The sequence below is a fragment of the Gavialis gangeticus genome, unplaced genomic scaffold (genome assembly GCF_001723915.1).
Source record: "Gavialis gangeticus isolate Ggan-Ray unplaced genomic scaffold, GavGan_comp1, whole genome shotgun sequence".
Classification (NCBI taxonomy): domain Eukaryota; kingdom Metazoa; phylum Chordata; order Crocodylia; family Gavialidae; genus Gavialis; species Gavialis gangeticus.
In genome coordinates this window covers 29,049,236-29,073,887 of record NW_017729001.1, presented here as the reverse complement: position 1 = coordinate 29,073,887, position 24,652 = coordinate 29,049,236, and the positions used below count along the sequence as shown (strand labels likewise).

The 24,652-nt window shown below is 48.3% G+C and overlaps 2 protein-coding genes across 9 annotated transcripts in view; one reads left to right on the top strand and one right to left on the bottom strand.

Annotated features, from left to right (window-relative positions):
* ACACB (acetyl-CoA carboxylase beta) overlaps window positions 1-13,310 on the top strand; it is a 71,542-nt gene extending 58,232 nt beyond the window's left edge. For 5 of the 7 annotated variants that reach the window (XM_019507186.1, XM_019507181.1, XM_019507182.1 and 2 more), the window contains 17 exons: window positions 453-608; window positions 980-1,102; window positions 2,052-2,321; window positions 3,491-3,588; window positions 4,983-5,103; window positions 5,629-5,739; window positions 6,515-6,658; window positions 7,082-7,202; window positions 7,361-7,457; window positions 7,803-7,899; window positions 8,090-8,225; window positions 8,714-8,891; window positions 9,825-9,937; window positions 10,168-10,379; window positions 10,891-11,061; window positions 12,359-12,495; window positions 12,714-13,310. In XM_019507186.1, coding sequence (XP_019362731.1) covers window positions 453-608; window positions 980-1,102; window positions 2,052-2,321; window positions 3,491-3,588; window positions 4,983-5,103; window positions 5,629-5,739; window positions 6,515-6,658; window positions 7,082-7,202; window positions 7,361-7,457; window positions 7,803-7,899; window positions 8,090-8,225; window positions 8,714-8,891; window positions 9,825-9,937; window positions 10,168-10,379; window positions 10,891-11,061; window positions 12,359-12,495; window positions 12,714-12,840 — 2,412 coding nt within the window. In that variant the 3' untranslated portion in view covers window positions 12,841-13,310. The remainder of the gene's footprint in view (window positions 1-452; window positions 609-979; window positions 1,103-2,051; window positions 2,322-3,490; window positions 3,589-4,982; window positions 5,104-5,628; window positions 5,740-6,514; window positions 6,659-7,081; window positions 7,203-7,360; window positions 7,458-7,802; window positions 7,900-8,089; window positions 8,226-8,713; window positions 8,892-9,824; window positions 9,938-10,167; window positions 10,380-10,890; window positions 11,062-12,358; window positions 12,496-12,713) is intronic. The other 2 variants (XM_019507183.1, XM_019507185.1) reach the window with 1 other exon arrangement.
* A 315-nt stretch (window positions 13,311-13,625) lies between these two features.
* FOXN4 (forkhead box N4) overlaps window positions 13,626-24,652 on the bottom strand; it is a 22,128-nt gene continuing 11,101 nt past the window's right edge. Inside the window, exons 2-9 of one of the 2 annotated variants that reach the window (XM_019507189.1) lie at window positions 22,439-22,602; window positions 21,495-21,610; window positions 21,280-21,399; window positions 20,363-20,490; window positions 19,786-19,882; window positions 18,614-18,821; window positions 17,791-18,174; window positions 13,626-17,117 (exon numbers count right to left, since the gene is read on the bottom strand). In XM_019507189.1, coding sequence (XP_019362734.1) covers window positions 16,867-17,117; window positions 17,791-18,174; window positions 18,614-18,821; window positions 19,786-19,882; window positions 20,363-20,490; window positions 21,280-21,399; window positions 21,495-21,610; window positions 22,439-22,602 — 1,468 coding nt within the window. In that variant the 3' untranslated portion in view covers window positions 13,626-16,866. The remainder of the gene's footprint in view (window positions 17,118-17,790; window positions 18,175-18,613; window positions 18,822-19,785; window positions 19,883-20,362; window positions 20,491-21,279; window positions 21,400-21,494; window positions 21,611-22,438; window positions 22,603-24,652) is intronic. The other variant, XM_019507190.1, reaches the window with a different exon arrangement.

The following is a 24,652-nucleotide window of genomic DNA, read 5'->3' as shown; positions in this document are numbered from 1 at the left end:
ACGTCGGGGTTCAGCTGCTTTAAAACCACTCTTTAAGTGTTGTGCATGTAAGCCACGCTCTAGCTGCTTCGACCCCCAAGGTGCCATTGGGGATAAAGCTCTGCTTCTTTTACTGCACTTGAGCCCAAGGGGGCACGCTGCCTGCACTTAGCTGTGTGGGATTTAGGCCTCATGTCTAGGCAAGTGCAAAGACACGGGGGCAGTATTGTAACCAGGTTGTTACAATACTGGTGAGGATGTCCATACCAACCGGGGATGCTGCTGTGCCGCTCTGAGTCTGGTCCTTATGATGAGAATGGCGAGATGGAGTCTGTTGTTACCAGTCTCATAGACCATAAGCTTTCTAACGTGTCAAAGTAGCAACCCATACTCCACTTCTGAGTGCCTGCCTTTTAACTGATTAATGAGCAGTTGGTGGGCGGGGGGGACGCTGACTCCACCCTTCTCTTTAGATCATGTTCCACTCCTATGGAGACAAGCAAGGGCCACTGCACGGGATGCTGATCAACACACCGTACGTCACGAAGGACCTGCTTCAGTCCAAGAGATTCCAGGCACAGTCTCTGGGCACGACCTACGTGTACGACTTCCCCGAAATGTTCAGGCAGGTCAGTCGTGCTAAGAAGTTTGATGCATTTCCATGATCTGTTTTCTCCTTCTATGTCTGTCCATTTGGGGCAAAAAATAACTCTCCTCGCTACTCTTTATTGGCCTGGAGAACGCTTTCTCATAGGCAAGATGTTTTCTAAGGCACAAATCAGCAGAGCCCTGCTGAAGCAGCACCAGGTGTGAGGAGCTCAATAAGGAAGTCCCAGCATGAAGAGAAACACAGCAAAGTCAAGCTGGCAGTAGTTCAGGTCCCTTTACTTAAATGACTACAAGGCTGCCACATGGATGCACATTTGCCAAGCAGCAACACATGCTTTTGGCTCCATCAGTTTTGTTTGTGTTAATGGCCTTGACTCTGGTCCCTCCACAGGCTCTCTTCAAGCTCTGGGGCTGTACCGAGAGCTGTTCCAAAGACGTCCTCACCTACACTGAGTTAGTGCTGGATTCCCAGGGGCAGCTGGTGCAGATGAACAGACTCCCTGGTGGAAATAAGGTAGGAGCGAGATCAACAGAGAAAAAAAGACAGGAGAGGTTGAGGGGCTGAACTGGAAGAGGGAGCAGCGTGGGAAGAGCTGAAGAGAACAGCGCAGAGAAGAGGAGAGAGCGGAGGCAGAGAAGGAAGCGGACGCTGAAGGCAGCGCAGGAAAGGACTGTGCGATGGGGAGGAAGGAGGAGGGAGTGGAGCCAGTACTTTGAACAGTGGAAGAAAGAGGTGTAAAGTACTGTAATACCCATTGACTGTCATGCAGAAAACCAACTAAATATGGTACCCAATGAAGAATGTGCAACTGTTTCTTCCTTTTAAGTAGAAGACAGTAGATTTTCACCTTATAGACTAACCAAAGTAGAGATCTCTCTGTCTCCTTTGGTTCATCTGTAAGGTGCAAATCTACCCTGCCTGCCATTTGACTTCAGACTAATACAGCTAACTACATCTCTCTTCCTTTTAACTCAGGACTGTGGCAACTCAGGGGCTTTTCCCCCTGATTTAGTCATTAGAGTAGGAGTCATCGAGTACATTCCTCAAGCTCAGTCCTTGTCAGTGTTGGGTGGTTTGACTGATGCTTTGGGCTGGAGGTTGTCTTCTCGCCTAGCAAGACACTGCGTGTGGGGTTCACTGCATGTTGTGTCCCGGAGACATGAACTACAAACGATGGTTGCCAGCTTAGACAGGGGTGCTTTCATTGTGAATCTTTGGCAGCCATGACTCCGATTAAGGATGTGTTTCTACACCCAAAATATCCCTGATTCCCAGATGTTCTTGCCAGTTGCAAGAAGCCTCAAGTGGAACAAAAACTTGGCCTGTGTTGCATTTTTAAAGCATGATGAATGCAGCTGGGGTGTAGGGGTGTAGGGTGAGCCATTAATTGACCTTCGAAGAGCCAGAGAGGAGCCTCCTGCCATGGTCCACCCCCTCCACAGCTGCCTGTTGTTTTGGGCAGGTGGGGATGGTGGCTTTCAAAATGAAGCTGAAAACCCCCGAGTATCCGAACGGCCGGGACATCATTGTCATAAGCAATGACATCACGCACAAGATTGGCTCCTTTGGAGTCAAGGAGGACCTCCTCTTCCTGAGAGCGTCGGAGCTGGCCCGTGCAGAGGGCATCCCCCGTGTCTACATTGCGGCGAACAGCGGGGCACGGATGGGGCTCGCCGAGGAGCTAAAGTACATATTCCAGGTGGCGTGGGTGGACCCTGCCGACCCCAACAAGGTGCGTACGTTTGTCCTGCTGTGGTCAGAGGGAAAATGACCTCTGTGACAGACATCATTTAGGAATCAAAAGGGTAAATTAATGAGGAAATAGCTCCTGTGAGGTTAAATGGGCCTGCATAGCCACGGTGTTGCACGGTAAGCACACAGATAGGGCTGTATCCACTTCTCTCTTTGCTTGTGAGAAGACCCCTGTTCCTCTGCATGCCCAGAGACCCCTCTGCTCCTGTGTGGTGTCTGGTCCTCCTATAACCAGGTGGGGAAAATGGAAGATAGAAACCAAAATGCATCTTTGGAAGCAAGCAACAGGGTTGAGCTTGAAGTCAGGTTTTTAAAGGGGGTTTAGGCATGTGCCTGCCTTTGAAATCATGGGAAATTAGGTGCCTGGATATCTCTCTAAAATGTGACCTTTAGCCCTTCTTCTGTCTGAGGGCTCAGACATTACTGCAGTCAGAAATTACAATGGGTGGGATTTTCAGATGTTGAAATGGCCAAGGGAACCCTGGCCCCACTTCTCCAATATAATTTAGGGGTTTCAACCTCATTGAAAGGTCACGGGACACTGAGTTTGTGTTGTGAACCCTGGGACTGAGACCTCTCAAGTCATTTCAGTGCTTGCAGCTTAAAGGCTCCCCACGTAGTCCCAGAGCCTCTCACTGAGCATCTGCACGTGCTCTGTCATATTGGAGATCCGTATGCTACTCAGCAGGTCCCAAACTCTGACGGATTGTGCACCACCAATTTAAAACGATACAACCTTAAGTGCCACCAGCAAATGTTTGTCATATAAAGTAATTATAGTAAGTCTGTTAATGTGTGCCACTGACAGGTTGTCTGCGTACCACTGGTGGTACCCGTACCACAGATTGGGAACCGCTGTGCACTCTTGAGCACCTCTGTGTAAGGTGGTAGCAAATGCTAGTGTGGTGAAATTTTGCGTGTGTAGCTCACACACAGGTAAAACTAATGCCGTGTCCTCCTTTAACATCAGTTGGCAAAGTAAGTGTCCAGTTTTAGGACAGTTAATTAGAATTTTAAACTACCAATCTGTAAAAGCATAACTTGTGCTCCGAGCTCCCCAGACTTGTACCATAACAGACTCCAGGTTTTGGGGGGTAGCAAGCTGCCTGTGCGAAAGACTGAGCTAATTCTCTCCCTCTCTCTTTGAAGGGGTTCAAGTACCTGTACCTGACCCCGCAGGACTACACGAGGATCAGCTCCATGAACTCAGTGCACTGTGAGCATGTGGAGGAAGGAGGCGAGTCCAGGTGAATAAAAAGAAACTCAAGGCACTGTCTTATCCTGGTTTGGAGTTAAGGAAAACTGGCTCTTTGTGTGGTGCAGAGGTTCGTGGGGCTGATGTTTCTCTGTAACAGAAGTCAGCCAACACATAAGCAGGTTATGAAGAGATGGGGAGCAATTAAAGATTGTGTCTGCTGGGGGAAGGGCAAGAACAAGTTGGCTTAATAGGCAAGAAAGGAGCTGCGGGTTGTAAGTTAGGAACATTTCCCAGATGCTGAGGCTTGTGAAGCGTCGGGCGGGTGTGACAAACTTTCACTGGTGGCTCAGGAGCGTGGTCTAGGCAGGCACCTGATGGGAGCAGTCTAGCTACATTTAGATCATCGAGGGCTGCACTAAATGATCTCTGGAGGGCACTCTCAGCCTGACCTTTCTGCGAATCTGGCATGTGGGTATCAGCGCCAGGAGGAAGGACAATGCTCCAAATGGATGTTCCCCTGCAGGGGCGGGTGTCAGTCCTGCTAGCTGGTTTCTCCATCCCGGGATTTCTTGTTAGAGACCAACCACTTGCAAAATGTCCGCATTTGTGTAGGAGCCGCTTGTCACGGTTGCTAGCTCCCTTTAAAATACCTTTCAGAGCGCCCTGCCATCAAGCGCTCTGCTGCTCACGGGGACTCAGTGGACATCCTGTAGACCAACACCACCCATAATGTTCTTTAATAAAGAAAACGGGGGTGCCAACCTAGTTGTGAGGGCTCCTGTAGCTGATTGCAGTTTCCAACAGGCAGAGCTGTCGCCCCTCAGTTATCAGGAGTGTACTGACCCACCAGAAATGGAGCTGGGGTGGGGGGTTAGGGTAATGGCTAGGAGGTGCCTGTTGGTACATCTGCACTGTCTCCCAGTGGGCTTGGGCGTTCATCTGACCCAACTGTACGTGTGCAGCGGACAGCTCATAGCAGGTACCAGCACATGCCTCAGCACTGCTGTGTCTTGGGAGAGCCCCCGCCTGGTGGTAGGCCTTGCATTTGTAGCCCCTCCAAACCGTCTACTCCACAAGTGTGTGGAGCCAGTGGACAGGGCTCATTTCTTGGCCTGCTCAAGCACCCATGCATTCAGCTCTCTGGCTTGCCCCAGCTCGGTGGCTGAGAGCTGCTGAGGTTTCTGTCCCACAAAGCTCTTGGGAGTTCAGGGAAGAGGCTCCAAACAGGACTGGATCCATATGGCAGCTCCCACAAACCCACACCTCTTGGGGGTGGAGGGAAGTAAGGCACAAAAAGGAGAAGTAGGAATCCAGTGTGGCAGAGCCAGGATTCAAACTCGGGTCTGCAGGGCTCAGCCCAGTACCTTCCTTGCATTAAATTGGGAAAACTACCGTCATCTTTGATCTTACTTGCTCTACAGTGTCCCTCCTGGTTTCCCACAGGTACGTCCTCACAGATATCATTGGCAAAGAGGAAGGATTGGGTGTGGAGAACCTGCGAGCTGCTGGCACCATTGCTGGGGAGACCTCTCGTGCATACGATGAAATTGTGACCATTAGCATGGTAGGGCTTTCGCTGTCTTCTACTCACTGTTTTGTCCTGTGAGCCTTTCACCTTGTTTCCTGTCTAGGATGCACAGCCCCTCTGATGCTTGCTTTCCAAGCCATATTTGGGAGCTCAGCAAGGTGACTCCTACTCGGTCAAGGAAAATGGAGAAAAATACAGGATGTGGAGTCTTCTTGACCTGACTTAAGCATCGATATTCAGAAGTTCTCAGAGTTGCAAACTGCTTAGAACTGGCTTTTTAAACTAGAAGCCCAGCAGTTTGCTTCAACACATGCACTATTCAATGGAAGAAAAACAGAATAGTCTGCTATAAATTGGCAGCTAGGAAGATACAACATCAGAAAGGACAGATGTCTTTCAGTCGCTTAGACTGTGATACTGTGAGCATGTAGATGAAAAGGACTAAGTGCAGTTTCTAATTTATCTTTCCACCTCGGTGACGGGAAAATGCAGAGTGCTGTTGACTGTCGTTCACAATTGCATCGCTCTGCGTCAGTAATTCTTCAATTCTGTGTCTATTAGGTGACCTGTCGTGCCATAGGAATTGGTGCTTATTTGACGAGGCTGGGCCAGCGAGTCATACAGGTGGAGAATTCCTACATCATTCTCACTGGGACCAAGGCTTTGAATAAGGTAATGATAATCTAATTATACCCATTACTTGACTTATCCCCTAGAAACCGTCTTCCCTGGTGCTGAGTCGTTGTGCTGCTTTGCAGCCCCAGAAAGGTTTGTCCTCTTCCCACCTCCAGAGCTTTTAGGTTTTTTAACTGGACACATAACACTTCTCTCACACAATTTCCACTGTGGTCCAGAAATGGCAATTTTTAAACTGAATGAATTATTCATAGCATTTGTGCAAAGAAGAAACCAGTAGGAAAATTAACGTAAAGATATCTCTTTGAATGAGAGCATTATAATTCGTTACCTAGTAGTGACTGCCAGCTCCGAAAGAGCTGGGCCAACGTGAACCCACACACCATGGGGTCTTTGCGACAGAGGTTGAGAGACATGAGAGGTGTTCTGGCTGGGAGCAGAACATGTTCCCAGTCCCTAACTCTAGTCCAAAGACCTGCATATTTTGTGGGCTGTTTTGCCAGCCCGGTTTAACTTCAGGTGTGATTTTAAACTCATGTAGCTGAACCAATCCAAAAAAGCAGTAGTGGACACACTTACTGTGTGGATTTTTTTAAAAATGAGGATCCTCGCTTCAGTTTAGCCTCAGTCAGTTTAGAGCAGGTTCAAATTAAATGCAAGAAAGTCCCTTGGCCTCTGTTAGGGAGGGAAGCCAGTTTACAATGCACAGAGGTGTGTACCGGTCTAACTGAACAGATGTAAGGCACTTTAGAGAAAAGACCTACAGTTTAGGAAAGGGTGATAAACTTTGTCTCTGGATGATTTCAACCAGGTCCTGGGGCGTGAAGTCTACACATCCAATAACCAGCTGGGAGGCGTGCACATCATGCATAATAACGGTGTTTCCCATGTCACTGTCCCGGATGACTTCGAGGGGGTCTATACTGTCTTACAGTGGCTTTCATACATGCCAAAGGTAGGTAGCTACAACAGGACGGCAGTGGAGTGGCTACTGTGCTTGATCATCACCGGTATGACTCCCTGGGCCCTCAGAAATCACACCAAGTAGCACTTCAGCACTGTTACGGGTACTGATGTGCCTCGGGGAGCTGCCGCCTTGCAGGCTTTTTTGCCCCTCTATAATAAACTAGCCCTAAATGGGGGTGGTAATGTGCAGAGCCATGACTGGTAGACTTGTGCAGTGGTCCCACCTACCTTTAGTCATGTTAAATATTATCAGTGCAAGTAGTGACTCTCCAGGAAATGGGTCAGGGTTAGGGATCTATCTGTAACAGCCTGCACAGCTCTGGAGTGGGGTGGGGAGGGAACGGAGAGCTCCTCCACTAGGACAGGCCGTGGTGTTAAGTTCAAGCAGGATTAGCGATCTTTTTTCTTATAGGACAATCACAGCCCAGTGCCTGCTACTGCCATAAGTGACCCCATAGAAAGAGAGATTGATTTTGTCCCTACCAAAGCCCCCTACGACCCCAGATGGATGCTGGCCGGAAGACCCCATCCAAGTAAGTAAGGGTTTTCTCACTCCAGCACCCTCCTGTCCTCTGTGTGTGTGCTGCCATAACATCCTCCGTCCATTATGGTGGGGTTTTATTGCTGTTTGGCACAAGGGGCCATGAACTGCTGGGCAGAACGGCCTGACTGGCGTTCTCTGATTTGGCAGCGGTCAAGGGGACCTGGCAGAGCGGCTTCTTTGATCACGGCTCATTCACGGAGATCATGAAGCCCTGGGCACAGACTGTCGTCATTGGCAGAGCAAGGTACCAGCCTGGCACAGCTTCTCCCTAGACCCGTGCACTCGCTGAGAGCCGTGTCCTGGTGGAATCGGCCTGGCTCCAACCTCTAGGGTTGTTGATGTGTGAGGCAAGCTGGGATCGATTGCCAAGTTACCCACATGCAGGACAGCTGGCATGCAGCCAGGCAGCACTGGCGATGGCAGGGATCTGCTGGGGCCCTGCCTGTGGCTGAAGGCCTCCTGGGAGCAGGTTCAAGGGTACCTGTGGAGTGACTTTCCTACACCACGGGGAGAGGCGGGAAGGGCTGAGCCGGCACAAGCGAAAGCTCCTCTCTGCTCCAGCACCTGCCCTGACTGCTGGTCTCTGCAGGCTGGGAGGGATTCCCGTCGGTGTGATTGCTGTGGAGACCCGGAGCGTAGAGCTTACGATACCCGCTGACCCGGCCAACCTGGACTCCGAAGTAAAGGTACGTGAGGAAATCATCATGAGCCTCTGCGCTGTTGCTGGGGCCGTGCTCTGTAGGGAAGGAAATCCGAGTCATCCGGCCACTTCGCACGGGACTTGCGAGGTTACCAGAGCCATCAGCCGTCTCACTAGTATCTGACTTCCCAGAGCCGTGAGGTGCAACCAGCACCCTCCTGCCCACTCTCTTTCAGATAGTCCAGCAAGCCGGGCAAGTCTGGTTCTCGGATTCCTCCTTCAAAACCACCCAGGCTATGAAAGACTTCAACCGAGAGCACCTCCCCCTCCTGATCTTTGCAAACTGGCGGGGGTTCGCTGGTGGCATGAAAGGTGATTCCCGCTCAGGTCAGAGGTCTGTGGACAGGAGAAATAGCAGATCAGCCATGCGGGACCCTTTGCAAGATGGCCAGGCCCTCTGGAATCCATGTCCCGTGAGGGGATGCTGATGGCGTGGTGCGCCACCAAGAAATTCCCCTGCAGTGTGGAGGGAAGTGATTTCAACTGCTGGTGGGGGGGTGGTCTTTTTGGACCCGCCTTTTCCCTGCAGAGGCAGCTGCCGTTGCCTCTGAGGGAGGGAAGCACCATGGGTCACTTTAGGTAAAAGTCTGTCAGCTTTAACCACTGGCTGCGAAGGACATGCCATTGGTTTGCTGCAAGGTGGGGCCTGCCAGAGGTGGGATCCGAGATCTGGGGTGAGGAGTGGTGACCTGGCACTGCTCTTGGGTACGTGTGTCCCAAGCCACGGTCAGCCCCGCAGCCCCACAGAGAGGGATGCATTGCCAGGAAGGGCTCACTGCAGCAGTGCATTGGTTTTGCAGACATGTACGATCAAATACTGAAGTTTGGGGCTCACATTGTCGACTGCATCAGGCAGTTCAAGCAGCCTGTCCTTATCTACGTCCCCCCACACGGTGAGCTGAGAGGAGGGTCTTGGGGGGTGCTCGACCCGACTATCAACCCTCTGTACGTGGAGCTTTATGTCGACAAGGAGAGCAGGTGAGCAGTGCTTCTCCTTTTCCCCTTGGTTTCCTGTCACCTGTTCTGGCATTTTCCTTATGAGTTCCAAGTCAGCCTTCGGCTGAACCTGGTAGCCCTGCCTTGCCTGGCCTTGCAAGGGTTGAGAGAGGTGATGGACCCAACATGTGGCCTCCCATCCCACATAGCGTGCATGTATCCTTCATAGCAGATGCCTCAATCTGAGAACGATGAGCTCTTCTTGGGTAAATCCTTCCCAGCAAACCATGGGGAACAGGGAAGGAATAGGCTAAATTCGACTAAACTGCAGAAGTTCCAGCTTTGTACTTCCAAGTGGGAACTGCTATTAGAAATGACGGCCAAGAACCAATTGTTATTAATAAAAAAAAAAAATTGAGCAAACCTTAGTTGGTGTCATTTTAAAACTCTATAACAGGTGACCTGCCTAGATGGGGAGGCATGTTATGACTGGCAATAAAACAAGTACGTGGTCCCTACTCTGAAGAGCTCTTTGATTCACTCGCTAGGTCTTGTAACACTCTGAGACTTACTCTTTTAATTGTTGTGAGTCAGCCCAAGCCACAAGCTGACAGCTAAAAATTATAGGATGCTAACACCATCTTACTGGATATTCTGTGAAGGCTCCCGGGATGAACAACCTAAATGATTTTTAATTATTATATTTTTATTATCCCCTTTTATCTTGGGTAAAAAAATCATGGGCCTGAGAGGCAAGTAGCAAAACATACTTGAAAGAAAACCTCTGCAGAAATCCCACAGGTTTTTGAAGGGAAAGTCTGGTAGTTTTCCTGTGTCCCTGCTCTTCCTCAGAAGAAACAAATTATTTCAAAAAAAATATTGTGAATCTGGGAAGATTTCCCATGACTTGTTTTTTCCTATGAAAATCTCCCCACCAGACTAACCATGACCTTTCCAAAACCACCTTGTACTTAGGGGAGGCATTTTAGAAGCTGAGGGAACTGTGGAAATCAAGTACCGAAGGAAAGATTTGGTGAAGACCATGAGAAGACTTGATGCAGTTTACGGCAGACTTGTTGAACAGTTGGGTAAGGAAAGAGTTTCTTCCTTTTCGCTTGTCCTCCGATTGATGTTGCTTTGCTTAAAGCATGAGACAAGCGCTCTCAAAAAAAAAAAGATAAGTAAATGATATCTGTGCCGGACTTTCAAGCCACTCCTGCGTAGCCTGAGATGTGCTGTTATCTTGCTCCCTAGTTTGCAGCGAATTGAACCCAGCTTCTGACTAATAAGTGCCTTTTTTGTTTCCTGGGATATTCAGGGACCCCTGCGCTCTCTGAACCAGAGCGCAAGGAGCTGGAGAAGCAGCTGAGAGCCCGGGAGGAGCTGCTCTTGCCCATCTACCACCAGGTGGCGGTGCACTTTGCCGACCTTCACGACACGCCGGGGAAGATGCAAGAAAGAGGCGTTATCACAGTTAAGCAACCAGGCTTTGCTCTCGGGTCTTGTTTTGCTGTCACCAGTGAAGCCCAGGTGTTTGGCTTTCTGAAACCATGCTCAAGGCCAGCAGGAAACCCTTATCATGTCCTGGCAAGGGTGGGCAGGAGCCTTGGAGAGCTGTGACCTGAAAGCGTTGCTCTCTGAAGCCACCATCTCCACACCCAGCACCCAGCCACCATCCCCACACCCAGCACCCAGCCACCATCCCCACACCCAGTCAGGATGATTGCATTGTGGCACCCAGCTCAAAGCCTGGGTTATATTCCTGGGCAGCGTGGAAGGGAATTTAACTGGTCATCTGTGCTGGAGATGCTGCTGGCTTTCCTTAGTGTTTAAAAGGCAGGGGCGCCGCAGTCGGTAGGGGCAGTCATGGGGGGGAGGGAGGGAGGGAGTCTTTGGACACGACCATGAGAAGTAAATGTCGCCTCCAATCTTGCATCCCCACCATTAATCGGAGAACACTTTATAGTGGAAGGTCAGCTGTTCCCTCCTCTCACCCCTCCACAGAGCCTGAATGTTGAGCTCTTTCCCTTTGCCCCACCAGGATATCCTGGAATGGAAGAATTCCCGCTCGTTCTTATACTGGCGTCTGCGGCGCCTGCTGCTGGAGGAGGTAGTGAAAGCAGAGATCCTGGAGGCGAACAGTGAGCTCAGCCACATCCACATCCAGTCCATGCTGCGCCGGTGGTTCATCGAGATGGAAGGGGCGGCGAAGGTATCTCTCTGTCTTGGCTGGTCAAGATGCTTCTGCTGCTGGCTTGTCCTCCGCTGCCTCAGCACGTGTGGCAGCCCCCAGTGTCACACATCCCATGCGCTTGCGTTCACGCTTTGGCTCGGCTTGAATGTGTGGCTGGAGCTGTCGTCCTGGAACTTGGGACATTTGTGCCCCGTTGAGCACCGAGGGGCAGGGACAAGGGAGTGGGCGTGGAAGCTGGGACTCTGTCTCTTCAAATCAGGGGACTCAAATTGGACGCGAGAGATCAAACGTAAACAGAACAGACCAAAAGAAAAAAAAAAAGAAGTATGTCGTATTGTTAATCGCTTTAGAGTGAGGCAGGGTCTCGCGCTGGAGAGAGATGGGATTTCACGCCTCTGCTTTCAAGCAACATGGCAGCTGGTGTTGGTCTTAGAATTTAGGTTTTTCGGGCTTTAGAGAAATTTTTAAGAGGTTGCCAAGCGCAATATGAAGTGTATGTGCAAACTGGCCATCTTGGCAAGTGTTTCTTTACCCAGTAAGATGCCAGAACCACCGCTCAGGGAGATAGAAGTAGGGGGCATTTAAATGAAGACAGAGTCCCCCAAAAAGGAAACAATGTGAATTTAAAACTGTATCTTACCAGATCAACTTGAGCACTTGATGAAATTCTAGGTAGAAAGACGAGCTATTCCGAGTCAAGCGATGCAATTGATACAGCTTTGCTAAGACTTACTCCTGAACCTGAACTCCCTTTGCCTGTCACCAGTGCTGTCGTGATGGCAGCAAATGGGTTGCTTGACCCCAGGCTGAGCGCCAGCATAAAGTGGACTTTATGGAGTTGAGGGGAGGAGTCTACCAGTGTGCCGCTGGAGTCTCTGTTTAGCTCCAGTTTTACTTCGCATCATCTTTAGTTACTGAGCAGGGGGAATGAAGAGCAGGTCTGTGGAAGTAGTTGAGCTGGAAGAATTTAGGAATAGCAGAGTAGATCGAGTAGTCCAGAGTGAGCCAAAAAGAGGAGGTGGTTGGAATAGAAACTAAGTATTGACTTGAAAAACTGCAGGCAAGCACATCTGGGCGTGGAGAGAATAAGCCCAGAGTCTCTGCCATTTATTAGCCCCCAAAACCTGAATAATTAGCTAGCACCAAAGAAGCTGGAGTGCTGGGGAGAGGCAGGCAGAGAGGGAGAGGGTTACAAGGAGAACTTGCAAAGGGAGCAAGAAGGGAAGTAGGTCAGATGGCTTTGTAGGATGGCTTCTCTCTTGGACGTGCATGCACCCACACGAGTGTGCTGAGCTACTCCTGGTACTTCTTGTAGGGCTATCTCTGGGACAACAACCAGGTGGTGGTAGAATGGCTGGAGAAGCAGTTGCAGGAAGAGGACGGCATCCGATCAGCCATTCGGGAAAACATCAAGTACTTGAAACGCGATTATGCCCTCAAACATGTCCAGAGGTGAGTGGAGGGGGGCCCCACTTGTCCCTGCCAACAGTAGATGGGAGGTGTGTGAATAAAAGCAACAAAATTAACCTGCTTCTGATGGGTATAAACAGCCAGGATAGCCTCACTTGGAGTATGGCATGTGGCAGGGACTCCGGCAGTTTTGGCTCTTAGCTTGTAATATGCTGAACCATAACACCGCCCTCCTTTTCCCTCTCTGGTCTGCCCTGCAGTGTGGTGCAAGTGAACCCCGAGATCGCCATGGACTGCATCATTCACATGACCCAGCACATCACCCAAGCTCAGCAGGCCCAGCTCGCTCAGCTCTTTTCCACAATAGAGAACCCCAACTCCCCCTGACCAAGGAGCCTGTCGGGGAGAGGAAGTGTGCAACGATAAGCTGCTCCTTCAGGACCAGATACTGTCTTCAGCCCTAGTGCTGAAGTCCCAGACTCCGACTGCGTGCCTACCTAAAGGGTGCTGGTATTGCATTGTATACCACTAAGACAGACTTTTTCCAAATGTGTGTGCACGCCCTGTATTCATGGACATTGTTTAAGAAAAATAATCCATTGCAGTGACATCTTTTTGCAGAATTTGAATTCCCCCCAGATCTGCTGGGGTATTGGCTGTGTGCCTGTCCCCAGCATGTGGCCACTGCTCCAGCCAGGCTCCCAGTTCGTTTTAGAAACAAATTGGAAATCTTTTAAATTCGTTTCTGGTAAGCGCAGTTTGTGATCCTTAAAAGTTCAGATGCACTTAGCCGCAAAGAATGGATGGAGCTGGGAATAGAGATCCAATTCTGTATATGTATAAAGTACCTGAAAGGGGAATATTTTTATACTAGCATTTCACATTGGCAACCACCCGTTAGGATAAGGAAACCTCCTAAGCTTTAATGAATGGTATCAAACTGGGTTTTGCAGATGTTCGAACTCAACCACTCAGAAGCCACTGGGGAGCCATGGCAATGATTCCTAAATGATTACCAAGCCATAACCAAAGACTTCCAGGAAGATTTCAAGAGCCATATGTTTTCAACCTGCTTTTTGCTTTTGTTCAGTGCCCGGGCCCCATGCTTGGGACAGGTCACAGGACTGCCCTAACAACCCTGTTTCCAGCAAGGAAGTGAAAAGGGCGGTTAATTTTTTTTTTAAATCTCATGTGGGATCTTGGGATTGTTCCAATGTCCCCCCCCAGTCAACTTCCCATGAACACAAGTGCCTTATTTTTTATGTGAATTAAAGTATTCCATTCCCAAACGTTGTACTGCAATAAAAGCAGCAGGCAGATCATAGGAAAGTCTTGGCTGGGTTTTCTATTGTACAGCAGTTGCCAGGTCACTGAACAATTTGCTTAAATGTAGCTACAGAAGAGAAGCAACCCACCCTTTTACTAATTTAAAAAAACCACTCAGGTTAAGTATACTCTTGGGTGCTGGGAGCTGCACAGCCACCGGTCCTGAGCATGTCACGTCTCACCGTGACGGATTGCTCGCCAGAGCTTTGTCATTGTGTGGTATCTTATGTAGGCTCTTATGTAGTATCTGCAGGGAACTGAGGGGGAAACCAGTTACCTGGTTTAAATGCAGTGTTGGGGAAGCCACTGCTGGCCAATATCACAATTCCTGTTAGGCAGTTTTAGGATAAAACCAAAGAGAAGCACAGGGCAGCTGACATGTAACAGGAGATGTGTCAGCTGGGCAGGGACTAGTGAGGTCCTCCTTGGAAGACATACTTTGTACTTGGTTGAGCAGAGGAGGGCAAAAGGGGGACAGCAGGCAGGAGAGGCGTTTAATGTGTGTCTGGATTTGACAGGTGTTCAGAAATGCGCTGTGCCACGGAGGGGAAAATGTGTCCGTTGCCAAACTCACTGTGTAAGAAGCTGGGAAAACACAGTAATGCTGCTCCAAATAAAAACGACCAGGGCTTTCAGGGAAGATTCTTTGCTCTGGAGTTTTTATTTTTTAATGCTATGTGAAACATAGAGTGAAATGTAGAGGCTGCAAGACTGCACTATCGGACTGCAAAACTGGAAGAGGCTGCTGCTCTGCCTGTGCATAATGATTGTCAACATTCGCAAGTCATGGGAAAACCACACTCCCTTTCTCCTCCGTTCGTTTTCAGATAGCCATTTGTGGGCTCTTGCTTCTTAATACTCAGCTGCCAAGTGCTATTCTGAGGTTGGCTTTGTTCACCCCAGACTAACTTCACCGCAGCGCATCTAGAATAACCCAAGGTTCGCACTAAGAAATATTTATTATTTATTAAAAAAAAATTTAAAACATCTTAAAAAGATACAGTCACATCAAATGATCCATATTCACATTGCTTGGTTTTCAAAACGGGGCTGCTTTAAACAATAAATGTCGGCACGGAGCATCGTGCCATTTCCAAAGAGGTTAGTACTTATGTGCATATTTGAAAAGAGATACACGCATAAGTCAGTAGAACATTTAATCTTCACAATGTTGACTTTCAACAAGAAAATACCACTGGCCATTTCAGTGGGAGAGGCTCATGCCTTCTACACCTTCAGTTGATTGGTATGTAGAATTTAGCAAGCACTGTACAACTTGATTTTCCTGCTGCTTTTCAGCACGTAGACTTGAACAAGTGGCAAGGTTTTCTTTGTCAGAACATCCCTAGTCATAATTTCACGCCGGGAATTTTTTCTTTTGAAAATAAGTAGATGCAATGCTTTGAAATAACAAAGGAGTGTTAAAATGCAATTGAACCACAGTCATAAGCAAAACGTAAAAAATAAATAGTCTTTCACAGTTACAGAAATATAAGTAACCTAGACACTACATGCAAGTGGAACTTAGCATTTGCTTTCCTTCACTCTTCATGGTTGAACTCCTTCAAATTCCGTTTGAAAACATTACCAAATACAAATCGGTTGTCAAAAGGCAAAATACGGATGGGTCCTTGTACAGTTAAAAATATTTGGTCTCTGATTTTATTCTTTCATTTTTAAAAAAAAAGATATTTCACAGTATCAAAAGTGCTTGTTTTAAATTAGGCTTTCAAAAAGAAACTGAAGTGTAAGAAAAGTGATTCAAAACATTGCGTTTGCAATTTTGAATAATTTAGTTAATGCAAAACAGGGTTATCACAGTGTTTCTTAAAAACTGAACAGTGCTCATTTTACATCATTTTTTCTCTTCATTACAATAAATAAATAAATTTACAAATAATAATACTGCCTAGCACAAGAATCAAGAGAAGCACGATACACAGGATCTATTGTAACAAACCTAATCTATTTCTTTTTAAATCCTAGGGTAAAGGGCTAACTGCTACAATTTCTACCCAGTGATCAATTTAATAGTTTGGTCATACTATGTCCTTTGTGGGGTCAGGCTTTTTTACTAACCCAAGACATAACAGTTGTCCTGGATTTGGTTTCCGCATTTGCTTGTACACCGTGCTGCCTCAGACAAGACGTGCACTTTGTTCTGGGAAAGCAGAAGGAAGAACAAGGCTTTTCCAGAATCTACCTGCCACAGCACAGGGTCGCCGTGGCTGAACGCTGGCTACATGGAGTGGGGGCAGAATCCATGTTCAGCTAAAAGCTACTGCCAATTTGGCAATAGCTATAAAAGGGTTAAACTGTTAGTTGTGCAACTGTGGCTCTAAGGACTGGAGTCCACCTCTCCTCCATGCAGCCAGGAGCCCAGTCCAGAGCCACCCCACTAGCAGCCGTGTCCATGTCCACATGCCTCTATTCTGGCATGGATATTGTTTTCCCCATTTTGGAGGGCTAATTTTCAAGAGAAATGGTGTGTATTGTATATGAGTAAATACAGTAAAAACTTCGGCTCTGTATGTCCCTTCCCTCCCCACCCCATATCAATAAATTAAGACAGTTACATCAGCAAAGTGTTTAGGGTTGCAAGTGTCTCCAGCCATTGCATGTAATCTATGTTTGCTGGCTATGGTTATTTGGCAATTTGAGAAAAAGATACAACTATAAGGTAGGTTCTTAAAATCTAACTAGGAGCTGATTGAACAATATGTTGTAGGCATCTGGTGCCCAAACGGTGTTGACATCAGTGCTGAGGACTTGATTCTCATGAGTGGTTTTTCGGCTCTGTTTAAATGATTCTAGTGAAGGTTTTACCGACAGGTGCATTCCACGCTCCTTCTTGTCAGCTCCTCCATCTTCTGTCAAGTTGGTCGCCATGCTTTCTTGACCTTGGTGACATGAAAGGGGAGGTGATGTCTTCACCAGCGCAGCTGCTCTTGATCTATTTTGGCATCGCACCAAGTGTCCTGGTAAACCCCTGATATGTTGCAAGCCTTACAGTTTTTTAATCGTACCCTAAGGCTCCCCAAGGCAAGGGGTCTCCAAGTTGCTTAGGTCTGCTAAACAGCATGAGGCTTAAAGCAGAGCGATGGGTTTGTTGCCTTGGGTGTTCATGTACTGTGATGAGGACACGTTGTCCAGTGTGGTGTACGTAGTGTACAGACCTGTCACCTGTAAGTCTGAAAAGGAGCGGTCACTGCCACTGGACACCGGGGTGAGGCCAGCAGTGCCCAGGTCATAGTCGGACAGCTGAAGTGGGGAGTTGCTGAAGACGCCCATGGTGTCTAAGCTGAAGCTGTCATCTTTCATTTCTTCCCAGAGGTTACCTGCAGGAGGCAAAAGGCAGCAGTGTCAGCACATCGGCCAGTGACTGGTTTGAGTTCAGAGGGGAAAAACGGTCTTAAAAGGTAAGTAAAATGGAAAGCTTCAACAGTCATGAACAATATAAGCTTCCTGGTGTGAAGGCACTCAGACAACGTGGTGTATTCTGGGTTCAAAGGACCGGCCTATAGCTAATGTTCCTAACCTGCTTTAACATGGCCTCTTCACCCTCCCGTGGCTGTAGCTGTGACGCCATGCTTTCCTAAAGCACTGTGTGAGCATTAATCAGCTCATCTTCACAGTAGTCCCCTGAGGTGGAGAAATTCTCCTTTTTTCAGAGAACAAAAGGAGGCAAAAAGGTTGCTGGGATCAGAGTGAGGACTTGGGGGATCCCAGTCTACTCAGGCTCTTACCCTGTACCATGACCCTTTGGTCTGTGCTAGTGCCATGAAACCCAGTCCTCCCTCAGCCTCAACCCTCTCTGGACATTGCAGCACTGGGAAAGTACGCTGAAGAATGCATGGAAAAGAAAGTGCCCCCAAATGCAGTGCCACAGTGAAGATTGGGATCTCTGGTAAGAGCCCAGGCCTGGAATGGTTTGTGTCTAGGAGCCGGCTAAGTCCCAGTGAAGACCACTGAGTGCTCTAGGGGTCGTCTACCATCCAGCTCCCCCCTTACCTTGCAACGCAAAATCCATGATGCTTGGATCGAGCGCGTCCACTTCAGCATTCATGTCAGTGGTCACATTGAGGAAGTCGGCTGGTGCGCGGCTCATTGGGTGATGAGGGAGGGGGCTCCGGGTCATGTCGGGCAGAGCGTGGAGAGGTGGTGTCTGGGCAGGTGCTGGTGAGCCTGGGGCGATGCGGGCCTGGGTCTGGATTTGGTGATGCAGTGGAATGGATTGCAGGGACAGCGTCATGATGGGTGGTGGCTGCAGCTGTGAGAGGGAGATGCGGCTTTGGGCCACTGCCACGTGGCTTAGGGTGGAGGCCTCAGGTTCAGCCTGCTTGCTTGGCCGCCGGCAGCTCTCAGGTCTGTCGGTGATTAGCTTGTCTAGTTCCTCTGCATGGGAGATGAGCACCGCCAGCCCCCAAGAGACAAGAAAAGACTGAGCATATGCAATTGTTATTACACAAGCAGGGCCCAGGGACAGCCAGGGCTCTGCTAGGCATGCTCTGATTTCCAGCGCTAAATAGGGCTTGGTTTCTTGAGCAGAAGTCAAACCTGCCCTTTTCATTGCCTTTCTTTGCAGGGAGCCAGAAGCAAGACTGGCTTCATACCTAAAGCCAGTAACAACTTTGCCCAGCTGCGTTATGTAACTTAGCACTATCAGTTCTCTGGGCAGTGGCATGGGACTTATCACAGCTCAGGAGGAAGAAGCTGGGACATTTTGGATGCAAGACCCATTCTGTCCACCCCTCTTCCATGGAAATGACTTCTTACAATTCATGCCTTCCTGGCCAAAGAGCCCAGCTTCCTGGGGACCTTATTGCAGCCCTACCTGGGTTAGCCATGCTCCTGTGAATAGCAGCCAAGTCCTTCCTCTTCCATTTCTGCATTTCCTCTTCCATCTTGTCAATCTTGGCTGGATTGAGGGCCCACAGGCAGCCTTTGCGGGAGGTACTGCTCATTTTGTTCTCCACTTTCTCAAAACACTTGTTCAGGGACAGGTTATGGCGCACAGAGTTTTTCCAGCCATCAGGTGCTGTCTGTGGTGCAGAAGGGGGTTGGAATTGGCTTGGCCAAAGCATGTGTGATTTTTAGCACCGTTGCAAATATCTACTGGGCTTTGGGTGGGGGGTAGTAAGGAGGGCCGAGGGGTGGAGATATTAGGTGAATGCTATTTTCAGAGCCTGCTCAGTGTCTTCATTTACTGCAGAACATTGCAACCTGTTCACCTTGCACTGGGGCAGCTTTTAGGCTATCACTCAGGCTCCCTTTGCTGTGTATTTTGAATGCATCACATAACTCCAGACTGCATTTGCTTCCAAGCACAGAGCAAAGTGTTGGTGCCTATGCATTCTAGGCTCTGCTTACATATGGGACAGCCCCTCTCCCCCACCACTGTGTCTTCCTGTTGGCTGTGCTTGGCTTAAGGCTACCCCACTGGCGAGGCCTGGATTGAACCTGTGGAGGCCTAGGGACTTCAGGGCATTTTCTGTGGCATTCAGCTGGTTGTGGAACTTATTCTGATCCCCGATCTGCCCAAGGCAGCTTTGGTGAACTGTGCGCCTGAGTATAGGGCAGAACCTCACACTTAGTGAGCATTGCTGCAATAGCTGTGTATAAACCTAAAAGAAGGTGAGGGAGAATCCAAGGGTGGATCAAAGATAGTCTTTCTTACCACTGCCTTCTTGTAGGGCACTTCTGCTTGGGACAACAGCCCAAGAAATGGGATGGGACAGGCTTCCATAGAGGTGCTGCCTGTTTCCTCAGATTATAGCAGAAGTTTAAGGTACATGCACACACAGCCTGCTCTCTTGTCAAATGTCGCTCTGCAACTGGCCAAGTTGATAAGGCTCTGCAGTTGCATGCAGCTGAGGCGGAGGTAAGGGCACGTGCAGGTGTCTGAGGGTAGTTCCTGCCCCAAAGCTAGCAGAGATATTGGTGGTGAGATGCAGTGGGAGAGAGGCCAGGATTGTTCTGTCCCATCCAGTCATGTTGCTTCCTTACCTTGAAGTAGGGAAAGTGCTCCTTCATGAAGCTGTAGATCTCGCTCACTGGAAGACTGCCTGTTTTGCTATTCTTTAAGGCCATTGCAATCAAGCAGCTGAGAGAAAGAAAGAGAAAGGAGGTAAGAACAGAGTCCTTCTTCAGATTGTGCATGCGGGGCTCATAATACCCTCCTTGTCTTAGGGCCAAGAGCCAGGGCAAATGAATGGGAGCTTCCCACAGCACTTTGTTTCCTCTCATCTCCCATAACCCTATGCATGTTCAGTTTTAAAGAGTCCATAAGAGATGAGACCTTGCAGACCAAGCTCCTCAATGTTGCTGCTGCTTCTCTAGCCCAATGTAAGCAGATTCATTTCTCTGTTCACTGCTGCGTGACAGCTGCCCCCTGGACAGAACCGCAGAGGGTGCTGTATGATGGGCAATGCTGTTCTCTATCAGAAAGAAGTTCTGCCAAGATGGCAAAAAGCCAATCCTGTTTCTGACCCATGAAGAAAGCAGGATGGCTCTGCTGTGCCATGTCAGATCTGTTCCTACCCCATGCTAGGAAGGGGAAGGCTCTATACCATTCTCCACTCACCTGTAGGAATAGATTGGCTTGGGGTAATGTTTGGGATGCAGTTCCTGAGCAGAGTGAGGAGCAAGGCGGGGCTGAGTATACTGAGGTTGGGAGCTGTAGGATGCACTGTATAGTGCAGCTGGGTTACACTGTATGCAGAAAAAAAGAGAGAGAACTCAGAACAGTCCTTTCTCCTTGCTCACCTCCTCCCCGCAACACACCCACCTAAAAGAAAGGAGATGTATTTTGGCTCCGTAGTGATGATAAACGTCATCTCCCAGGAAATACCCTTAATCACGTTCTAGACTGTTAAGAGGCAGTGGACAGGCTTCCTGAAGCAGATGGCTATTCTAGAGAGACAGGAGCTTATATTCCAATCCACAGTAAAAGTAATGGGTAGACTGTGCCAGAGCAGGCTGCTCCCAGCTGCAGCTTGAACCTGACCTGAAGTGAAGGGTGAGGTGAAAGGAGTACCATGCCAGTTTTCATGCTGGGGACATAATGGGAGTTAGATGCGATGGAATTCCCCCCTGAGGTCACAGATAGATCCCATAATTCTGCTTTTCCAGTGTCTTGACAGAAAGGGTGTGGAAGAGCAGGCAAAAACACTATCTCTTCAGCAAAGAGGGTCAAACATCACGCTTAATAGAATTAGCCTTACTTCTCTTGTTCCAGTCGGTGGGGCAGAGGGAGATAACCAAACTGAAATGAACAACTGGTTCTTGAAAACGTGTTATTGAATTGTTGTATGCCTCTAGCTGTGGTAGCAGTGGGTCCACAGTTTCCAGAACTGGACTTTTCAGACCCTGACTCTACAAAGTGTGCGCTGTGGCATAGGGGTTTGTCATGAGGAATTAAACAAGAAATTTGGGCACCTCTGTGAATACTGATGCAGAATACCCACTGGTCTGCTTTTAAGACCATGCAGATAACGGTACCTGTTGCTGTGCACTCTGAGCGATGGCAAACACTTGCTGAGTGTGGGGAGGTGGGAAGAGCGGCTGCTGGGTCTGCAGGCTGGGAGGGGGCTGCCCTACCAGTGTGTACTGGCTCATCTGCTGGGATTAAAAAAAACCAACAGAACTGTCAGTCTAATGGTCATGCACTCAGCAAACGGCGCAATGACAAAAGAGACGCCAAGGTCTGCTCTTACGTTGGTCCCATGCGAGGTGATGGAATTCAATCCTAGGATCCCCTGCGGCAGGCTGGCCTGCACATGGATCATGGCACCAGGCGCACCTGTTGAATGCATGGCACCTGCCAGAGGACCTATTTGCAGAAAAGTACATGGGATGAACACGCACGTGCACGCAATTCCACCTCTAAAAAATGAGCAGATATGGTTTTTTTACCAGTTGTCCTTGAACACGTCTCAGCTCCGCTTCAACCATGATCTTATTTTTATCGAGCCTTTCATCCCAAAGGAACCCCAAACTGATTTCAAAGTGCAAGAGGAACCTCGCCTGCCCCTTAGACCAGCTACAGCTGGGGTGGAAAGTGATGGCTGTTTACCAAGTTTTGTAGTGTCATCATTGTATAGGGTGTTTTACAAAGGGTCAATTCTTCTGAATAAAACCCCTGCCCCAAAAGGGCTGGCCATATAAAGCCACAGAGGGCTCTGTAAAGTGAAAGCGGTGAGCTCTCTTGCTAGAATGCTTTGGGGAAAACGGGTATTTGCTCAAGTGATATTGAAGAAGGAAAAAGAGGAGTCTGGTGAACATCAGCTAGGTAGGAAGTTGAATGGAGCAAGCAGGTGTGGGGTAGGTAAGTTATTCTTATTTTAGTGATGCTGAAGCTAAGCACAGAGTTATTTTCAGAGGTTCTGATTAGCTCTGAAAATCAAAACTACCCTTGAGATTACATGGGTGGCAGCTAAGCTGGGCATAAAACTGAAATGCAGATTCTTAGCCCTTTATTCTAACTATATAAGACCCTCCGCTTCTTATTAAAACATACTGGGCCTGTCTTTGTAGCAAGACAGGCCATAGTAGTTTTGGTGGAAGGCTAAATATAATGCCTATAAACGCTACCAACAGGAAAGATGACACAGGAGGTTTTGTGCCTTTCATGGTGATATTGGTCGTTCGACATCCCGACCTGTCTGTTGCAGCATGGAATTTTGTGAGCTGATGCTGAAGTCCATTCTTCCACTAGCCATCTGCTGTAACCGAGGAACGTCAACAGATGTCAGCCACGACAAGGACTGCAAGTCGCTGGGGAGGTCATCTTCGCTCAACTGGGAGGAGTCAGACGTCACAAGCCTACGGAAAACAACAGGACAGGTTAGCAAATGGCAGAGATGCTGCTAGATTGTCCCTGAGATAGAAACGGCATCTGGAGGGCCTTCCTCACGCAAGTTTCAGCAGAAGATTGGGCCTGAATCTGGAAAGTTGGGAGTCTGGATTCCGAGTTCCAGATATGCATTTCTGGTTCAGGGCTATCTCCAGTTAGTACCTGCCCTTATTGTTTAACATATGTGTTCCTCTGCAATAGTTGTAATATCTTATTTAACAGATAATGGAGCATTTCTCTCTTGAACCAGGACAGTTTAAAGGACTGTTCTGTAGGGATCTGACTTGGTAACATAGGTGTGAGCTAGACACTGAGATATGCACCTTGGCTCAGGAGGTAGATGGTATTGGAATTAGCCATGTGCTTGAAGTACTGTGAGAGTTTCCATCGCAAGGACTGCTTTGCAGTGCAGCGATGAACATTAAAACTGCCAAACAGTTAAAGTTCAACCTAGAAACCTTCTCTCTTCCAAAAGAAAGCTTGGTGTTTCAAAAGATTGTCTTAATATTTTAAAATAATTAAGGATCCAAACAACTTCAGTATCGGATGAGTGACTTCAACAAGATTAGAAGTTTAGTGTATAAGCATATCTCTGTGTGTTGATATTGAGGAATGATGCCTTTATATGCATTTTAAAAATGCTTTAAAACTGAGGGAACACATTGAAGCAAAAGAAGCCAAAGATCCATTATTAACCATTTTGAGAATCTTAAAAAAAAAAAACAAAAAAAAGTGAATAGAAGATATTTGGAAAATTTCTGCCCATTAGCATGCAGACCCTGCTGACCCAGCTTCAGTGAAGTGCGAGATTCTGTAAAAACAAGCTTTTTCAAATGCCTCAAACTAATGCAACTGGTTCCAGGAGCATAAAAAATACCCATCTCAATATTCTGCTGCAGGGTTTGCAATGACAGCTCTGCAGCACCATCAGGGCATGGGAATGAGAAACTACCTGGACATAAAACCAAAACTGTACACAGTGCATGCAGCTGTACAAGAATGAAACGCTGTGTTTTAAAATAGGATTTTTTTAACCTGCAAATGTCTCAGTCACCTTGAAGTCCAGCTTCTGACCAAGCTAATGAGGAATTTCAAGGCTTACTCCCCCAGCAGCCTTTACACACCATGCTGAGGGGGCTTTTCCAGCTACTGTATCATGATGTGGGCATGTCCAGAGAAGAGGTGGTGTTGCTGAGAGGCCAGGACATGAAGCAATCCCTGCTGGAGTGGCTCTGCACTGTCCAGTTGTGAAAGCCTGCCCATACCTCTCTTCTGTGGTCTGTTGGCTGGGGGGACGTGCTGGACAGTGAGGTCTCCCTCCCCCCCGCCCCGAGAAGCACGCTGTGTCCAGACCACCTCCAACCTAGGCTGGGAAGAAGGTGTTCTGCCCTTGAGGCTGCCGACACGTCCTTCTTAAAAGCATAGCCATACCCTGCTGATTCAGGGACCAGGGTCTTTATATCTTCACCACTACAGTAACTACTGCTTTTAACAAAACTGTGTTAAAATAGCTTGGGCTTGAAGCAGCTAAAGCCAGAAAGAATTCCAGCTCTCAACCTTGGTATGCTTTTTGTTACAGGGCATAAAAATAAAGCATATTAAAGTGGCGATAAAAGTTCAATATCTAGCCTTCCCTTGAACAGGATTCCTTCCTTGAAGCTCGCCCCTAAAGCATCACGAACAAACAAGCAGGACTCTTCACCAAAGCACAACATGTTGTTTCGAGTGGCTTGCAGATTGCTCCTATTCAGACGTGCAGGGCTGTTGGCACTTGATGAGATTCCATGGACCCAGACTCAGCTTCACTTCTTAAGGCAGCCTTTGAAACCCTCCCTAGTGAGATGTTAAAAGTGTGCGGCCCTAGATGCAGAGCATCTTAGCTGATGAAACCAAGGCCAACACAGGCCAGAATTCTCTGGGCGAAAAGTTTAATTTAGAAGTGCAATTTCTGCACATTTTACCCGACTTGTACATTCTGTACTCTTAAAAAAAACCCAACCACACAGTGACCTTTGCATT